The 19,637-nt window shown below is 44.4% G+C and overlaps 1 protein-coding gene across 1 annotated transcript; it reads left to right on the forward strand.

Annotated features, from left to right (window-relative positions):
• The first annotated feature begins 515 nt into the window (after nt 1-515).
• Nucleotides 516-19,431, forward strand: RPP30 (ribonuclease P/MRP subunit p30). The gene is made up of 11 exons (XM_079976484.1): nt 516-650; nt 1,859-1,914; nt 3,715-3,771; nt 4,908-4,982; nt 6,597-6,668; nt 10,161-10,250; nt 10,988-11,104; nt 13,846-13,875; nt 14,875-14,912; nt 16,466-16,545; nt 17,991-19,431. The coding sequence occupies exons 1-11, from the start codon at nt 569-571 to the stop codon at nt 18,095-18,097; spliced, it is 804 nt and encodes a 267-aa protein (XP_079832610.1). The 5' UTR covers nt 516-568; the 3' UTR covers nt 18,098-19,431.
• The last annotated feature ends 206 nt before the right edge of the window (nt 19,432-19,637 follow it).

Raw genomic sequence — 19,637 nt, forward strand, 5'->3', positions numbered from 1 at the left:
CTATGCAACCTACAGCTTTGGGTTGTAGAGCATCTCAGAGTCGTGGGTTCAAGCCCCCATGTTGGGCAAAAGATTCCTGCATTGTAGTTTCCCTAGTTTCCAGAGACGTCTTTGATTTAGAGAAGCCATCCCAGTTTCTGATTTGATCCTGGAATGTCCCATTTTTCCTTAGGATGTCCTTATTTTCATTGGAGAAATGTTGGAGGGTATGGAGTTACCCGACCCCCAAGCCGTCTGAAGGCAATCCTGTACTGTATAGGTAATGGTGTGTTTAATATTTTATGATGCTTTTACGTATGTTGGAAGCTGTCCAGAGAAGCTGGAGCAACCCAGTAAAATGTGTGGGGTATAAATAGTAATGGGGCGTCCCTATTTTCATCAGAGAAATGTTGGAGGGTATGGACCCCTTCCAACTCTGCTATGATTTTAAGCTTGGGCCGTCCCACAACCCCGCCTGCTGTGAGACGAGGGCGGAGGAGAAAGAAAGGGTGCGGAAAGACTACAACTCCCAGCATGCAGCGGGGCGCCAGGGCATTAGAAGCGGCGCTTCCCCACACGTGGCTTCAACATGGCTGAGTTTGTGGACCTGAATATTCCCCACTTGGCGGAGAAGGCGTCGCTGCAGAAGCTGGTGGAGGCGGCAGCGCACCGTGAGTGGGCAGCAGGCAAAGAGCGAGCGGGGGCGGCGGGCGGGAGGAAATGGCTGGCTCTGCACCCCCAGCTTGGCTCTGCATGCCCCCCCTCGCGGGTTTGGGATGCCTGCCTTGCCCCTTCTGTCGATGCTCCATCTGCGCTTTTGGAAAGGATAACGCTTGGGGTTGTGCGCGCGCGCGCCTTTGCTCCACTCTTAAATTGGGACTATTTTAATTTTTTTAAGCTACGTACAGAGTTTTTAATTGGAGTTGAAATCTTCATTCCCGTCCTCCCCACCCCCATGAGCAAGGACTTAGGCGCGCCTGTGCTCCCTCTCAGCCCGCGCGCACAGGCTCCGATCCCCGGGTGCGCGGGGATGATCATTTTGTTCCTCGAGACGAGATGGTTCGTAAGGATCTCTGGCGACACGTTGTTGGGCAGGTCTTGCCTCGGGTTGCCCAGGATTTCAGGGTCGTCCCTAAATGGTCGGATTGGGGAAGGCTCCGCACATGCGCTCAGAGGAGGAGGAGCACAGTCCCTAACGCCGATTTTCTTTTTAAGAACCCTAAGGAAGGCTTACTTTGATGGTACCTGAGAACTTCTGGCACACTGAAATAGACCTGGTGTTAGCTCCTCAAAATCAATGCAAGAATGTGTGTGTTTTTTTGGTAGGAAGGTTTCCTAGACAAGGATAGAAGGGTAGAAATAAAACCACTACAGCAGGGGAGCTTTTTGTCTGCAGGATGTGTTTTAAGAAACTGCTCCCTTCTCCCTCCCAGACCTAAGCTGAAATATGGAGCTGGTAGTTAGAGGAGATAATGTTTTTGGGGCTTCTTTTACTGGGTTACTGGCAGATCCTGACATGCAACAAAGCTACGCTTGTTTTCGTTGTATCAAACGTGAGGAATTCTGTTTATTCATTAGAAGTATTTATACCCTGGTTTCCAGCCAAAAAAAAAAAGTATCAGACTTTCTTGTAAACAAATAAAACTAACTGCGTAACATATTCCCTGGTCTTGGATTTAGACTCTGAAAAGGACATGACACAAAAAGGAAAGGATGGAGAGGTGAGAGGAAAGCAAGCAAACAAACTCATACAATCCTGAATAGCAATTGCTATTGTTCCTCTGAGTTGTGCATCTCTGAACATGATGACTAAATTCTATCCATTGTTGTTTTAATTATTATTATTATTATTAAAAATTGCTTGTGCTTTGCTTTTTAGTTGGCTATTCAACTGTTGCAATCAATTACGTCGTTGACTATGATGAAAAGAAGAAGGTAGGACTTTTTATTTTAAAACACTACTGGGGCTTGTGCAGGTGCAGCAAAGCAGACCGTTATAGAAACTTTGCTGAATTGAGAGATGACTGCAAAAGAAGTAGTGGGAGGGTTGTATGCTAGCAGCGATCATGCTGATAATTACATACTATACAGGTGTCCTTTCTTCCCTCTTGTGTATATATACTGAACATGCAGAAGAGGAACAAGGGCACTGAACTCACTCCAGAGGCCCATGCTCACAGGTGTGTGTGTGTGTGTGTGTTAGGGGTCTTTTTCACATGCTCATTTTGCAGCTCTACCCAAATGCAGGACACAGGTGGCGCTGTGGTCTAAACCACTGAGCCTCTTGGGCTTGCTGATCGAATCCCCGCGACAGGGTGAGCTCCCATTGCTCTGTCCCAGCTCCTCCCAACGTAGCAGCTCGAAAGCATGCCACTGCAAGTAGATAAATAGGTACCACTGTGGCGGGAAGGTAAACAGTGTTTCCGTGCGCTCTGGCACTCGTCATGGTCCTCTGTGCACTAGAAGCGGTTTAGTCATGCTGGCCACATAACCTGAAAAGCTGTCTGTGGACAAACACCAGCTCCCTCTGCCTGAAAGCAAGATTAGTACTGCAACCCCATAGTCTCCTTTGACTGGACTTAATCGTCCAGGGGTCCTTTACCTTTTTACCGCTACCCAAATGGAGGAAGTCTCACCACCCCCTGTGTAAAAAAGGTATTGTGGTTGTAGTAGGACATACAGATTAATGGTAATTCAACTGACACATCGGGAAATAAGCTCAGCAGTGTGAGGAGTTTCAATAAATTCTCCACCCTCCCACTTTTGTTCATGGAATCATTTTTCTGGTTGATGGGCATGCTTACTTGGAGGTAAGCCCCACTGAACTCGGGGCCGCCACACAAAAAAAGGCTGTGGCGTAGCCATAATGGCTGCTATAAGCCAATAGTCATTAAGCGTCCATGGCAGTGACTTTCAAACATAAACACTCCTGTATCACGTGATTTCTAGCTGTGCTTCAGATTGAGCGGGAGATAAAAGTGTGCTTCGCATATGAGGAGGCTGGTGCTGAGTCTTTAAGAAAACTCTGAAATTCTATCTTGACTGAAGTTGAACGTGCACCAGAAAACATAAATGAGCATGATCAGCACATTTGAGCCATTAGTGCATTTCACTCTTGTCATCTTTCACAAGAGCATGGATTTCACACTCATTAACTTTGGGAGGATTATGCCCAACCAGTGGGATGTGTATAGTAAAAAAAAGGAATCGTAGAGTTGGAAGAGACCACGAGGGTCATTTAGTGCTGGATTTCTTTTTTGCCCAACATAGGGCTCAACTGACTGAGCTACCCCAGCCAGTCTGAGTGCTTCAGTGGGTCTGATCATAAATGTGTCTGTATAAGCCCTGATTTTCTTACATGTTTATAAGCTGTTAGAGTTTCCTAGTTAGAAACAAAAAAGCTGACTTGAAGCTGCAATCCCATAGGCTCTTACTGGGATCAAATGCTATTAAACCCATTTGGACTCAGAAGTGAATAGACAATGTACAGGAATGCACTTCAAATGTAAGGCTTCACAACAAAGCCTTGTACAACATATGTTTGTCAGGAACTCTGGAATTTGGCCCTCCCAATATTTCTCCAGTCCAGCAAGCACAGTGTATAAAAGATCCCATTCATCTTAGTTTGGTTGCTACTTTACATCATTGTGTTTTTTTTAAAAAATAGCTTCCTAGCTTTTGCTTACATGCTTCATTTAAAACAACTAAGCATGTTTATGTGTTGTTTGTTTCCAGGAAATTGTCAAGCCATTGTCTCCCAAAGAATTGTTTGCAGCCCTGCCTCTTGTACAGGTATGTCCAGATGTGTTTTACTAGCTATAATTTGTTCTCAAGGACATGTTTAGAGTATCTATTGAAGGCAGTGATGTGGGTTTTCTAGATAACTTTTTTCTGTGGGGAATTTTTCTGGAAAAGGAGAGTCATTTGTATCAAAACATTTCCTAGGTTCCTTATTTGACTTACATACTTCCTTTGAGATTTATTGTTGCTATTACTTAAAACGTGGAAATAGTAGTAGTAGCAGCTGTACATGTTAGTACTGACTTATGCAAAGAATCGTGGGAACTGCAGTTTCCTAAGGGTGCTGAGAGTTGCTGGGAGACAGAGCTACATCTGATGGGAGGGAGTTCCACAGGGTGGGTGCCACTACCGAAAAGGCCCTCTGCCTGGTTCTCTGTAATTGACTTCTCGCAGTGAGGGAACCGCCAGAAGGCCCTCAGCGCTGGATCTCAGTGTCCAGGTAGAACGATGGGGGTGGAGACGCTCCTTCAGGTATACTGGGCCAAGGCCATTTGGGGCTTTAAAGTCAACACCAACACTTTGAATTGTGCTCGGAAATGTACTGGGACCCAATGTAGGTCTTTCAAGACCAGTGTTAAGTGGTCTCGGTGGCCGTTCCCAGTCACCAGTCTAGCTGCCGCATTCTGGATTAGTTGTAGTTTCTGGGTCACCTTCAAAGGTAGCCCCACGTAGAGTGCATTGCAACAAGGAAGCAGGGGGGTAATTAGCAGAAATGGTCAGCTGCCTCACTTTCCATTGATGGATTGCAATTTAAGGGTAATTCTGAGTGAAGTTGTTAGAAATGGGCTTGTAAGCAAGGAGCTGCTTAACTGCAGGAGTTATAAGCGTCTTTAGTGAAAAGTAACAGTCTTCTCCACCAGGAGCAGAGTCCTTGAGTTCTCTGTGTAAGGGCTTATTACTTGACTATGAACAGCACAGTTATAGCCCTTTTGTCTGACTAAAAATAGACCTTGGTTGCCAACACTCCTGACGAATTAAAGAAAGGGCAAAGATACAAGATTTGTGTGGGCACCAATTCTGAACACAGCATCATTCTTCATTTTTGTATTAATGATGAGTAGGAGGTATGTTGCCAAGGTTTCTGTTTCACTCCTTTTCCTCACGGCTGCTTCTCTTCTTCTTTGCAGGGGAAATCCAAGCCAATTAAGATTTTATCGAGGCTAACACTTGTTGTTTCTGATCCATCGCACTGCAATATTCTAGTAAGCTTATGATGCAGTTCACAACCTTTTCTATTTCACAGAAAGAAGAAGAAGAAGAAGAAGAGTGGCTTAGAATCTGTTGTGCTTTATAGTGATAGACTACAACTTTGCTATAGGGGACGCGGGTGGCGCTGTGGGTTAAACCACAGAGACTAGGACTTGCCGATCAGAAGATTGGCAGTTCAAATCCTCGCGATGGGGTGAGCTCCTGTTGCTCGGTCCCTGCTCCTGCCAACCTAGCAGTTCAAAAGCACATCGAAGTGCAAGTAGATAAATAGGTACTGCTCCGGTGGAAAGGTAAATGGCGTTTCCGTGCACTGCTCTGGTTCACCAGAAGCGGTTTAGTTACACTGACCACATGACCCGGAAGCTGTACGCCGGCTCCCTTGGCCAGTAAAGCGAGATGAGCGCCGCAACCCCAGAGTCGGCCACGACTGGACCTAATGGTCAGGGGTCCCTTTACCTTTCCCTTACAACTTTGCTGACCTCTGGAACTCTCTTCCATGAGAAATTTGAATGGCCCCCAATGTCTAAATTTGTAGTTTTTTTAAAGTCAAGTCAAATTTACAGACAGTGAAGAAAATCCATAGTTCTTGAGTAATAAATGCTCCAGAATTGTCAGAAACTTAAGAATGGTTGGCAAGGCATGGAACATCACCACCACCTTCATAAATGTCTACCAAAGTTACTAGTTGACAATACAATTTTAGTAATTTGCCTGCCAGCACATCTTTTCGTTATTTATGGAAGAAATGTTACCCTGGCAATCTGGGGAGAAAACCGCAGTAAAAACTTATTTGTTTGCCCATTTGAAGACACTAACTTCTCTCAGGAAAATGGTTGTCTACAAGTGAACCTTGTGCTGAAGAAGCAGCTTCAGCTTTTTGCAGCTGGAGTCAGTCAGGACATCTCCCTCCCAGACCAAATGAAAAAAGGCCTGCATCTAGCCAATGTTGGATGAATCAACCGGCAATCTGGCTTCATGAGCAGTGGAAAAACTGGCCTCGCTTGCACACCATGGTAAACCAAATTTGCCATGGTTTACTTGGTAAACTAAATTTACCAGGAATGTGCAAATGTGCCCACTCACAGGGGCATTCAAGCCTGCTTTGCTTGCCTCCAGTTCTGTTAGCACAGCGCAGGAGCCAAGTCAAGGTTTGGCTTAGTGTATCATCCGAACCTGGTATCATGGTTAAAGTGTCTCTTCCTCAACCATGATCTGTAGCCAAGGTTTGTAGTCTTAGTGGTGAGCTCTTCTCTGGGAGCCAACATGCTTGAAAACAGCATTTTCCCCTATGGAGAGAAAGCAGTTTGTATTCTAAACTCTTCCCCCAGCGCTTTGAATGCAAATTGCTTTTTCAGGAGAGAGGAAAACGCTCCATTTGTCAACAGGGCATTCCCCCCCCCACCCCCTTTAGAAAGTGCATTGGATTTAAAGTGCTGGAGGAGACACGTTGGCTACAAGCAGCTTCTTCCAGTCCCTTCAGTTACAGTTCTCTGCTGTTTGTTGGGGCATTGGCTGAGCTGGGCTATGGCCAGGCTTAAAGCACCAGCTTAAATGGCTAGTCTGAATTTTTTTTTTTAATGTTACACTTTTTCTTTTTTCTGCCCTAGAGATCGACATCTACCAACATAAAATTTTATGACATCTTTGCTGTGTTTCCTAAGAGTGGAAAACTCTTTCATGTAAGTTTTAAAAATTGCTCCCCCCCCCCCCAAGCATTTGAATTGTGAAGGAAGTTGCAAAAACTCAGAAGCTGCTAATGGCACTGCTAATGCCTGATCTCACTCTTTATTTCTTCATGTGGTGTAGTTGCTGCTGTGGATCACAGGTCTGCCAATGGGCAGCTCAGTGATTGATGCCCAAGAGCAGGGGTCAGCAAACTTTTCCAGCAGGGGCTCAGTCCACTGTCCCTCAGACCTTGCGGGGAGGGCCAGACTATTTTTTTTTGGGGGGGGTGAACGAATTTCTATGCCCCACAAATAACCCAGAGATGCATTTTAAATAAAAGCACACATTCTACTCATGTAAAAACACACTGATTACCGGACCGTCCACGGGCCAGATTTAGAAGGCGATTGGGTCGGATCCGGCCCCCGGGCCTTAGTTTGCCTACCCATGCCCAAGAGTGACTCTCCCCAAGGCACTTGCAGATTATTGACTCGCTCTGTGTTTTCGCTAAGACAGGCTGCTCGCCTGTCAGTCACAGTGATGTCAGATGACCCAAAGGGACATTTTTCCTTGGTGGCCACAGCTCAAGCTGCATCTGATGAGGAAGACTTCCTGGACTGGACATAACAAAAAACTGTAGCCGGACATGTGCTTCCTTCATATTGGCTTAGTAAGCCAAGATACTGTTGTCCAAACACATTTGTGAGGGGCTTTGAAGTGTTCAAAGTGCTATATCGGGCTGGGAAGTTTTGGGCCTACAGGCCACATTTGGCCCTTCATTTTTTATTTTATTTTATTTATTTTTATTTTATTTTTTTAAATATTTTATTAAATTTTCATACAAGATCCCTTCACCAAAAAATAGTACACAAAAAAGCCAAAACAAATACACCAAAAAACCATATAGAAAAAAAGAAATAAAAAAGAAAAAAGAAAAAGAAAAAAACCAACCATTCAATACAATTTTTTTTAATATATAACTAACTGGACTTCCTCACATCTCCTTTACCCTGCATTATTTATATTAAAAATATCAGCAAATTATTACCTTGTTTCATACCTTATTTTGTACTTTCCAAATATTATACTTCTAAATTTAAGATAATTTTTATCATTTACTCATACCTTAAATTTAAACATATTGTTGCCTTAAATTTCGACCTTTTCTTACTTATAACTTAATTTTCTATTTTACAAAATCTATTTGCTGGAACTGAGATTTTCTAAATCGTGCAGATACTTAACATTCATACAACTTATATTGTTTTTGTAAATAGTCCTTAAACTTCTTCCAGTCCTCTTCCGTTGTTTCTTCTCCCAAGTCTCGGATTCTGCCAGTCATTTCAGCCAATTCCATATAATCCATCAATTGCGTCTGCCACTCTTCCAGTGTGGGCAAGTCTTGTGTCCACATTTGGCCCTTCAGACCTCGTATCCACTGGCCTTCTCTCTAGGCTACCCCCTTCACTTCTCTGCCTCCTCAAGGGCCTTGAACTGTGAGAGTGACTCTTGTTTGCTCTCCTGCATGAGAATCTCTGATGTAGCCTGTTCTACAGAGGTTGGAGTCATGTCCATTGTCCCAACCTTTCCCACTGCAAGAAGGTTTATACCCACAAAGGGAATTCATCCCGCAGGGTTACACGCATGCTACTACTGCTTCTTGTAGCGATGGACAAGCAGGGATCTAATGGAGATTTCTGTTCTTTCTGATGTGAGGAGAGATTTCACTGAACGCTGCTTCTTGGGTGAATGCCAAGGCAAGAGAAAAAATACTGCTATTCTTTATCTAGCAACAATATGGGGTTTTTAAACTGTAAACGTACAACAGTTGCACACTGGGACAGGAACTAGTTGGATTTTCAAGTGATATATTTGGTATGGAGAGCAGTCCTGTATCCAGCAGATGGCGGTGTTGTCTCTTGTTAAAGGAAGGAAATATTTTTTCCCAGAATAATAGGCCACATTTCAGCATTCTTCCCCTCTTGCCCTCACCCCTACCCCAAGGTTTTCTTTTCTCTGCATACTTAGTATTTTAAATCCCTACAAGTCATGGAAAAATCGAGAGTTTGTACAAAAGCCAGTGGTTAAGTTTTCTTTTCTAACATCATCATTCTGGACGAATGTTGGTCAGCTTTGTTGTTGCTGCTGCTGCAGTTTGAAGAACTCCCTTTCTTGTGGGTTTTGTGTCCCTGGCTGATGCAGATTCTGTTTAAGATTCCTTTTGATGGTGTGAATAATTATGTTGCCACGGTTTCAAGAATGGAATCAGCTGAGTTTTCTTTCTGGTGGCAAGGAAATTGCTAGCTGTCAAGCTTTAACACTGCCCTAGACACTCCCTGAGGGTCCTTGGACAAACTACATCCTCTGTCCTAACCTCTCTTCTGCAATGCTGTCCTGCCTTACAGGGTTATTGTAAGGATCACTGTATGTGATGCTCAAGAGGGGAAAGCCCATAGATATACTATGTTTTGATATTATACGAAGGGAGTGTATGTGCTCTCCAAATTCTCTGGAATATAACCTTTTTTAGTTGGATTCCTCCTTTGCATTCTGAAAGTTTGCTCCAGGGTTTTACATACCATCATTAAGCATATGAGATCTCTGCTCTTTCAATGCTGCTCTGATTAACCCCTTTCCGCCCTGACCTCAACATGCAATGTTGGAAGAATACACTAGGTCCATTGCAAGGGATGAAGAACCTGTGGTCTCCCAGATGCTGTTGGGCTTCGTTTAGTACCACTGTATACCGCTTCGCATGTCAACAGAAATCTCTAAACAGCTTGTATATCTCAAGAAAATGGTGCCGATATAAGAAATGCAGTTTGGATTCTGCATTCTGTACCTCACAGCAGTTCCGTATTTTAAATTACATAATTAAACATCAATAAATGTTTTTAGACAATGTACATTTGTAAAGACAACTTAAGAGCCACAAAAGCAGATCCTGTGGAAAACATCAAAATGCAGCATAATTATAGTATAATATCTTGGAAATCTCGTACGTCTTATAAAAAGAAACACATAATCATACCGTCTCCAAAATCACATACACATTCACAGTACACAAAACTATAACGTAAACACAACAGCCCCCACATACACTTGATTCAACCATCAGGCTCTCTGTACGCCCACCCAATCTACTCAGTTCTCGCTTCAACGAAACCCTTAAATTTTCAACTAAGAATAATCAACATACGGAATAGAAGCAATCCAGTAAAACCACTTATTTCCATCCTATGAAGATGGGAGCTGACAATGTTGGCTAAGACTGATCAGAGCTACCATTCAACCATGCCTAGAAGGCCACAGCTTTCCCCATCCCTGGTCTGGAGTAGAGTCCTTGAGTGCTAACTCTTTCCTTGACACTTGGGCAACAATTGCTTTCCTGTCAGCTATTCGGATGCAGGGCACAATACTAGAACTTGTAGGGAAACTATGCAAGTATGTCAGTGTCTGCCTTTTTTTAAAAAAAGTAACCCTCTGCTTTCAAATTTGCAATACAGGTGGCCTGCACAACCTTAGATGTAGATATTGTGTGCATCAACGTAACAGAAAAGCTGCCGTTCTACATTAAGAGACCCTCTGTGAATGTGGTAAGGTGGCCTGCAAATGTCGTGCGCAGTCCTGACATTCCTCTTTCTCCTTGTGTTTTTCTGCTTGTCCATTAACAGTTTTGTCCTCTGTGGAGAAGCAGGTCAGGTATCGTGTTAGAAACACAGATATATAAGCCCAGGCACCCAATGGATTCTTAAATCAGGGTTACAGTTGCAAAAATGGAATGCCTGGTTGCACATTTGGGGCCAGGCAGCTCAAAGTTTGTATTTTTCAGTAAGACTTTTTTGGTTCCTGAAATTCATTCTGATTGGGCAGGTAAAATATAATTGATAGAATTCTACAGTAATTAAGCAGTATATAAATAGCATTAATTAATTAACAAGGTGGGCATGAGGTTTTGTGGCACTGCTTGGACTTTTATACACCCTGCCAAAATCCAAATTCTCCTGTTGAAACTTTTTTTTAAAAAAAAACCAGAAGAAACAATACCAGATTTGCAGAGGTGTGGAATTGCCAAACACTTTACAGTTTGGAAATCCCAAGTGCGTGAGCATGGAATACTGTGTCGTTTTTATGTTATGTGTATCAGAGGAGGAGGAGGAGGAGGAGGGACTTTTGCTTTTCTAGAGAGCCATTAACTTTGTCCCACTGGGTGCCTCTGCTTTTTGGAGGAGATGAGACAGCAGGGAAAACACATCAATAATATACAATAGCTGTGAGACGTTGACTATGTCAAACTCCCTTCAGCTTCTGTTTGCTTTTCTTTCATGTGAAGGCAATAGATCGAGGCATCTACTTTGAACTTATTTATGTGCCTGCCATCAAAGACTCCACAATGAGAAGATACACGGTTTCAAATGCACTCAGTCTGATGCAGATCTGCCGAGGGAAGGTGAGGCTCAAAATGGGTTTGCCCCACTTCTTTTTCATCAGAACTTTTTTTCCCCCCTTCCAGTTAATGTTGTTTTGAATTAAGAATAGGCAGCTTGAACTGTTCCCCTTTTCCTTCTGTTGGTCTTCGATCACCGCAGGAAATGATCATTGTTTGAGAGCTCGGTGTGACTGATACGTTTCTGACTTTGCAAACTTTTTCGGGAAAGCTGCGGAACTCCTAAAGGAGGGCAGACTATTAACATCATGTTGCCTGTTGAAGGAAGGGAAGAGGGGAAATGTCTGGGTCACTGGCCCTTAACAAGAGTGTCTTCTCAGCAGAATTTGGGCCATCCTAAAACAGGAGCCTTGAAATGCTGTTTGGGGCTCCGGGGGGGGGGGGGAGGCTTCAGGAAGAGGGTGCTTTTTATTAGCCTCTGTGAAACCTTCCCTCTCTGTCAGAACATAACCTCAGCACTTCATGGCAATTTTTTGGCATGGGGGAGGTTGTGGAGAGTAAGAGAAAGAAAAGAGGTCCTCCATCGCTCTCTTTCCTACCTATTTAAAACAGGAAAGTGTTTGGGGTTGTAGTTTTAACCGCATGGTGCATACATAGCCTGCTGCCGTCCTAAGAGTAATCCACAACTTCGGGAGATTATAAGATTTAAGTAGGGGACCTTGGGCCCTTCAGATGCTGCTGAACTATAACTCCCATCAGCCCCTGCAAACATGGCCGGTGTGATAGGAATTTTGAGGTCTTAGATATATGGTAATGTTCATAACCGCACGTACATAGATCAGCACAGGAAGACTGACCTGAAGCCATTTTGATTCCTAAACTGAGCAAATGTTTTCTCTGCAAGGTCAAAGTGGAAAAGCCTCCCCATTGTCATTTCCTTCACAAATCCTGTCTTAAGGGTATGTCTGTGTTTGAATAGGGTGTGAGCCTGTGACGCGGCCCAGGAACTAAGTATTTATCATTACAAAAGATTGGCCAGGCTCCCCAGGCAATCCAATCTAGTAACCTGCCAGACAGGAGATAAACAACGACAGGAGAAAAACAACATTCAAATTTCTGTTTAGACCGCCTTTTCTGTGATGTAGGTATGATGTATCTGAGGGGTGGTCTTAGGTTACACCCCTTCTGTGATGTATGTATGATGTTTCTGGGGGTGGTCTTGATCTACAGGGTGGCAATTTCAAAAGTCTTTATAAGGCCTTGCACGCCATTTTTCTGGGTCCCTCCTCCTCTCCTGTGGGTGAGGGGAGCACCCTCTTGCAACAGTTCAATAAAGATCAAGCTTACTAGCTGCTTTGCTTCTCAATATTATCTGGTTGGTCTCTGTTATCTTCTCCTACTAATAGGGAACCTATGTAAGGACTCTCTATGGGCTCTTGGATACCCCATAAGGGAAAAGGGCAAATTTTTGTTTACAACACCGGTGACCAAGGATGATGGGGATTGTAGTTCAGCAATATCTGGAGGACCCAGTGTTCCCCACCCCTTCTCAAGTAGACCAACCCCTCCCCCTTTCTTCTGCTTCAGCTAAGATGCTAAATATTGCATAGGTCCTGAAAGCCACAGGGAAGGGGTCCTGTGCTTCTTACTTTTAATTGGCAGACCAATATTTGTCTGCATGCCTGTGGGGTCAGCGAAGTTCTATCTTGTGTGGGTGGGGGCCCATTTCATCCCCAGCTGATGGGCCCCAGACTGACACCCCCCTGCCCATGACAAGCAAAAGCAGAATGGGTGCTTGTCTTGTTCATCATTTTGTTCTTGCCGGTCGTGGATGTTGTGGTTTTGAATTAGGATGAGTCAGGTTTGCATGAAATAATGTAACCTATTCCAGTTTTTTTCTGAGAATATATTCTCCAAAGTCCATGCCATGTTTTTTATTATTTATAGCCCACTGTTCCCTCCTGGAGCTGAAGCAGAATACTGTCATACCTCGGCTCCCAAACGCCTTGGGAGTTGAGCGTTCCAGCTCCCCAGTGATTGAAAACCAGAAGTTAGTGTTCCGGTTTTCAAACGTTCTTTTGGAAGCTGAACGTCCGATGGGGCTTCCGATTGGCTGCAGGAGCTTCCTGGAACCAATCAGAAGCCGTGATTTGGTTTCTGAAGTCGAATGGACTTCCGGAACAGATTCTGTTCAACTTCCGGAACAGGTACGGCTGTATATGGGTTCTGCCCCACCCACCCCAACACATAGGCATGTACATACACACACGATTTTATCCTTACGACAACCTTGCGAGGTAGGTTAGGCTAAGCAAAAGTCACAGCCCCAAAGTCACCCAGTGAACTTCATGACTAAGGAGGGCTTTGAACCCTGGCCTATTAGCTCCTACTTCACCTCTCAAATATCTGCAGCACATTGACTTGTAACTGCTCAGTCCAAGCACCTTAATAGAATCTTGATTCAAGTGCACTATAGCAGTGTCTTGGTTTGATTAATCACCATTATTGAATCATTTCCTTGTCTTGACCTTTCCCCTGCGCCCACAGGACTCATCCCCACCCCCCCACCCCCCGGTGTTCTTCATTAGTTTGTGAGGAAGGTGCATATGGCATGTTTGCTTCCCAGTGAGATCTGCACAGTGAATTGTGCACTGCAGTGCACAAGGCTGCTCAGAGGGTGTGTATATAATGTGCCGTTTTGTGTCCACATGGTGGTTCTGCATTGGGGAAAGCCTTTCGAAGAAGAAAGAGAATGCGTTCAGAAACCTACACTAATTAGTTTTTTGTGTTGCCTTATTTCCTAGAATATAATTTTATCCAGTGCAGCAGAAAAGGTAAGTGTGTGTGTGTGTGTGTGTGTGTGTGTGTGTGTGTGTAATCCTGCAATGACTAATGGGTGCTTCACATTCGTGCTTCATTGGAGGACTTGGGTTGCCTACAGAAAATCCTGGGTTCGATCCATGGCATCTTCCATTAGAACTGGGGTTGCTTCCTTTCTAAAATCCTGGAGAGCTGCTTCCAAGTCATTGAAAACAATACTGAGCTAAATGTACCAAGGATCTGACTCTGGTAGCTTCCTGGGTTCCTTTTGAATGATCATCCCTTTGTATTTATCTTTTGCTAACCAAGCAGCATTTGCACACACACACTCCATTTCGTTTGGGGAAACTCACATAGCCTTACCTAAAATTCGGTATTTCTTTGGTCATTTTCTAGCAACTCCTAGGCACGGCTAATCCCTGGTCGTTGACCAGGCAGACTCAGACCAATGGGGTTGGGAGTTCAGCATCATTTGGGGGCTCAAGGGTGAAGAACACTGCCGTAGCATATGTTGTTGTTGTTTAGTCGTTTAGTCGTGTCCGACTCTTCGTGACCCCATGGACCAGAGCACGCCAGGCACTTCTGTCTTCCACTGCCTCCCGCAGTTTGGTCAGACTCATGCTGGTAGCTTCGAAAACACTGTCTAACCATCTTGTCCTCTGTTGTCCCCATCTCCTTATGCCCTCCATCTTTCCCAACATCAGGGTCTTTTCCAGGGAGTCTTCTCTTCTCATGAGGTGGCCAAAGTATTGGAGCCTCAGCTTCACGATCTGTCCTTCCAGTGAGCGCTCAGGGCTGATTTCCTTAAGAATGGAGAGGTTTGATCTTCCTGTAGTCCATAGGACTCTCAAGAGTCTCCTCCAGCACCATAATTCAAAAGCATCAATTCTTCGGTGATCAGCCTTCTTTATGGTCCAGCTTTCACTTCCAAACATCCATACATTCCATACACTTCTCTAGCGTATACAATTGTGTATTTGTCACATGCATAATGGCTTTCTCTTCCATTGCAGCCTCTACAACTACGAGGTCCGTACGATGTGGCGAACCTGTATCCTTTTCAAGTGTGTTTGTTAGGACCTTCAGAACTTTGCTGCCTGAGATACAGCTGTTAGCCTCTCCTTGAAAGGGTAAAACTGTCAGCAGCAGAATGTTCATAAATGATCCTGCTTTTGTGAGAGGAGTGAAAGGTCAGTTTGTTTGGAGAGAGAGCCCAGAGACAAGGAAGGGCTGTGTAGTGATGGCAGGAGACAAGGTGTGAGGCTGAAGCAGTGCTAGGAGTGTGAGAAAGTAGCTGAAGGAAATGGAGGAGGAAGACAAAGCAGTGATTTGAAAAGGAGGGTGTCTGCGAAGGGTGGTTTAGAGGGAGCACGGAGCTGAAAAAGAGAAGGACTAGAGAGGGAAGGGCGGAAATAATCTCCTTAGGTTTTTTTTTGCACAGTGAGCTAAATGGGTCCTGGCTGACAGTGGACCTTCAGGATTCAGCAAGGACAGATTGATAGTTTGGGGTTGGGAGTGACATTCAACATTTTCTCTTTTAAAAGCCCTTTTTAAAAACAATACAGTGGTACCTCAGGTTAAGTACTTAATTCGTTCCAGAGGTCTGTTCTTAACCTGAAACTGTTCTTAACCTGAAGCACCACTTTAGCTAATGGGGCCTCCTGCTGCTGCCACGCCGCCGGAGCACGATTTCTGTTCTCATCCTGAAGCAAAGTTCTTAACCCGAGGTACTGTTTCTGGGTTAGCGTAGTCCGTAACCTGAAGCGTCTGTAACCTGAAGCGTATGTAAACCGAGGTACTACTGTACAATCCACACACAGATATAACAAAGTGGAAAACAGAATACCCAACCCATAATATTACTAGAATAATGGGCAAGGGTTGCCAGATAAGATAAGGCATTCTAAGAAAGTTTAGAACATCCCCACTCCAGTGCCTCAAGATTCCTTTTTGTTGTTGGGCAGCCAATAAATAGAACAGTCTTCCAATGCCTTTGTGTGCAATATCCTGTAAATGCTGCAAATATATATTCTTCTGATGCTCGGTGGTCGTATACTAGCTTACTGTAGTCATACGGTGTTCTTATATTTGGTTGTTGTATCAAAAATACTAAATGAACAGAAAGATCCCAACTTGCCTAGCTAACCTTGAAAATGAATCTGTATTTAAACACCTGTGACCAGAGAAGCAGCTAAGTGGTTCAGATCATTGTTTGGAATATAGTGCCACAACCACCCCAAGTTAAAATATTGGTGTGGCCGACCTGTGGCCCTCTAGAATGATGATGCTGTCTGTGCTGTCTGGGAGCTGGAGACAAATAGCAACGGGTGGTGGAAGTTGTGGTCTTGACAACATCAGGAGGGTTGCAGATTCCCCACCCCTTTAATTTGACAAGTAGTTTTGTCAGACAGGTTATTCTGATTTCCGTCCTCTCAATAGCTGGGGAGCTGAGAGTGATTTGAACATGCTGAACTTTGACAACTTCAATACTCTGTCCTGTGTGCCACAGTAGCTTTTGCAGGTTGGTAGAGGAGTTGTGCTTAGCTATGCCTCAAGCATGTTTTGCCCTCTTTGTGCTTGAATATCCTTAACGAAAGTGGAAAGAGGGTGGCTATTTGGCCTGTCTGAAAGCAATGCCAAGGCAGCAGTTTCTACGAATGGCCGAGCAGTCCTGCTTCATGGAGGTAAGCTGGAACATTAACTGAGATAATGAACATATTTGCAAGAATGTCCAAAGTTAACAAATCTGAAGAAGTGTGCATGCACACCGAAGCTCATACCAAGAACAAACTTAGTTGGTCTCTAAGGTGCTACTGGACAATGTATGTATATGTATTTCTACTGCGTCACACCAACACGGCTACCTACCTAAATCTAAGCAATGTTTTCATAACATCTATTTTAAAAGTGCAATGTGGGCTTATTGTAACATATTAAAATCACAGGGGGGAAATAGTATACCTGCGCTAATGTAAAACTCTAGCTTTATTTATTTATAGTATTTCTACCCACTCATCAATGAATGTGTTCAGTCCCAAAGCAGGCAACAGAAGTCATAGGAAAAGTCGGGGGGGGGGGGGCAAAATACATAAATTACAAAATCGTATAAACAGGTCCAAGAAACAATTTAACAATCTACCATAAGGTAAACAAGCAAAACTACAGCATCAAAATTATTTCCAATTTAACCAAACACCTAGGTAAAAGTAAATAAAACATTCAAGCAGATTGAAACAGAATAAACAACCGGTGGTTTGAGCAGCAGTTCCCACCCGATTTTTCCACTTAATGCAGCCCAACCGTTCCTTCTCTGTCCATCACACAAAGTGGGCTGCACTCTGTGCCAACAGATTCTCACTCTGTGGCTTTTGAGTAGCTTAATATCTTTCCCCCCCACACCCTCCACCCATCCAGGCCCTCACCCTGAGTGGTATAAACTGTGACAGAGCACCTTTTCTGGTTTTGTTGCAGTTCGGCATTTAAAACGCCGTGTTCCCTAGATGAGGATTGCTTGGCACGATGCACTCAGAAGTTGTTGGAGCACGGCTCCCCTCATCTGTGATGTTTAGGAAGTTTTAGAGTCCCAGCGGCAGCTGGAGGGCCACAGGTTCCTGGCCTAGACTACTGTCCTGGATGAGCAGGGGATGTGTCAGCACTGCCTTCATTTAAATGATTCCAAATAAGTGCTTTGACTTTATAGGTCTGCGGAGCTTGGGAGCGTGCAGAATGGTTTGTGCTGACCTATTTTCTGAGGCATCTTGCAAGAGCCGGTTGAGTTGCCCTGTTCACCTGCCCAATTAATGATGCCAAGGCTGCCTATCTTGCCTGGTTATAGCTGACATACCTGTATGGGTCTGTTCATGTGCCGCATTTCATCTGCTCAGCATCCATCTGGCCCTTTTTTGATAGCAAAACGCTGCCATGATGGTGATGGTGGCAGTTGCCACTGCAGTGGATCAGCTCCCTTAGTTGTACAGGTGTGGCCTCCTTGGTTGAAGTCGCTATAGCACAGTGGTGTGCAGCCCTTGCCTTGTGCACTTAGCCGTGCCTCCTTCTGGGTGCCGTTCTGCAAGCCAGCAGCTTGTGATTCGGGGATCTTTCTAAATGTCTCCTTCCGTTTTGATTTCAGAAGCCCGGAAGACTGCCTCTGGTGTAGTGTACACCAAGAAAAAAACTCGAGCCACGGAGGAAGATGAGACTACTCCAGTCAGTAAAAAAGCCAAGACAGCTTTGTGACAAGAAGGCTATTTTCAGGGGAGCCCATCAACCCCCTAACCTCTGAAATACCCCAGTTGTGTGGCTTGGTGAGAATAGGGTGTTTTATGATTTGACAATTCATTGTGGGTAAGCCTTAGTGGAGTGACTTGACCGTGGACGCCGGGGCAGAAGATAATGTTGCATCTTGAAGGAGATGCTCCTCCTTAGCTTCCCAGTGGAACAGGAATGGGAGATTATGCACACTCTCTTTTACGATGAAGGCTTTTGTACTGAAGACTTGCTTTATTTTTTACCAACCCTTTTGTTTGGTAAGTTTCTAGGACTCGAATCTCCCCAGATGCGTAATCACCCTGATTGCTATCAAATCAGTTCATGCACGCACACATAAATGATTGCAGTGTTTTCCTGGCACCTGACCACTGAATTAAAGTCACAGGTTGCAACTGTGAATTCCAAACAGCAGAGCTGTGAGCGTATTCTATTGTTTGTGCCCAGGGAAAGAAGTTGTGTACTCTGCAGTGGGAGCTGAGGTTATATGTTTGCTAACTGTTCCTTATGTGTGTCTATAGTAGGGAGAGCTGACCATCTGGAACATTTTGGGCAACGTGCATTAGGTGCCGTGCAACTAGAGTGGTTTCCACTGCTGTTGCTGCTACGTTTTTAGCTGTTTGCGGAATGGCAATAAACCTGCTGCACCACTGGTAAATTTCAATGTTTTTCTTTAGCGTGGTCTGCCATTTTCCTATCTGCACCTGTGGATGAGTGTAGTATCCATTGCCTGATGTATTTGTTCCCCCCCTCAGAACTGTTTGAACACGCACAATGGTGGTTTCACATCCTGAGCAAGGGGCATGATGATGGTGATGATTTATTTATACCCCAGCCACTCTGAGCGGCTCCCAACAGAATATTAAAAACACTATAAAAGATCATACATTAAAAACCTCCCTAAACAGGGCTGGTTTCAGGTGTCTTCTAAAAGTCAGATAGTTGTTTATTTCCTTAACATCTGATTGGAGGGCATTCCACAGGGCAGGTGCCACCACTGAGAAGGCCGTCTGCCATTGACTAACAAGATTGTTGCCTACGCATATAAGACACAGCTTACTTTCTGCCCAGCTGAAACTGCAACAGCCATCTTCACCTTGACGGGAACAAGAGAATTAAGACTTGGCTGGTGCTTTCTGTCTCATTATCTTGGAATGTCTATTCTTCCACGTCATGCCCTTTTATCTTCAGTTTCCTAAGGCAAGTCTGTAATTGGCTTTCTCCCCAAAGGTGTGTGAGGGGGGAGAGAAGTTCTAAGAGCTTTTCCTTTTATTGCGTTAAATTAAGGGTTTGAATTAAAAGGATCTGCTCATTATGACACTAGCAGAACTGTGCTCTGGAACACAGGTTGCCGTCCAAAGGAGACAGAGTGGGGGAGGGTGGGCAGAGGCGATTTCATGCAGAGAAGGGATGGTTAGCAGAAAAGTTCCGCTTTTCTTTCGACTAGGATCCAAGGCCAGAAGCAAGCCTTCCCAGGGTAAGTCAGACTTCAAGTGAGGGTAAGTCAGAC

The sequence above is a fragment of the Podarcis cretensis genome, assembly GCF_951804945.1.
Source record: "Podarcis cretensis genome assembly, chromosome: 5".
NCBI lineage: Eukaryota > Metazoa > Chordata > Lepidosauria > Squamata > Lacertidae > Podarcis > Podarcis cretensis.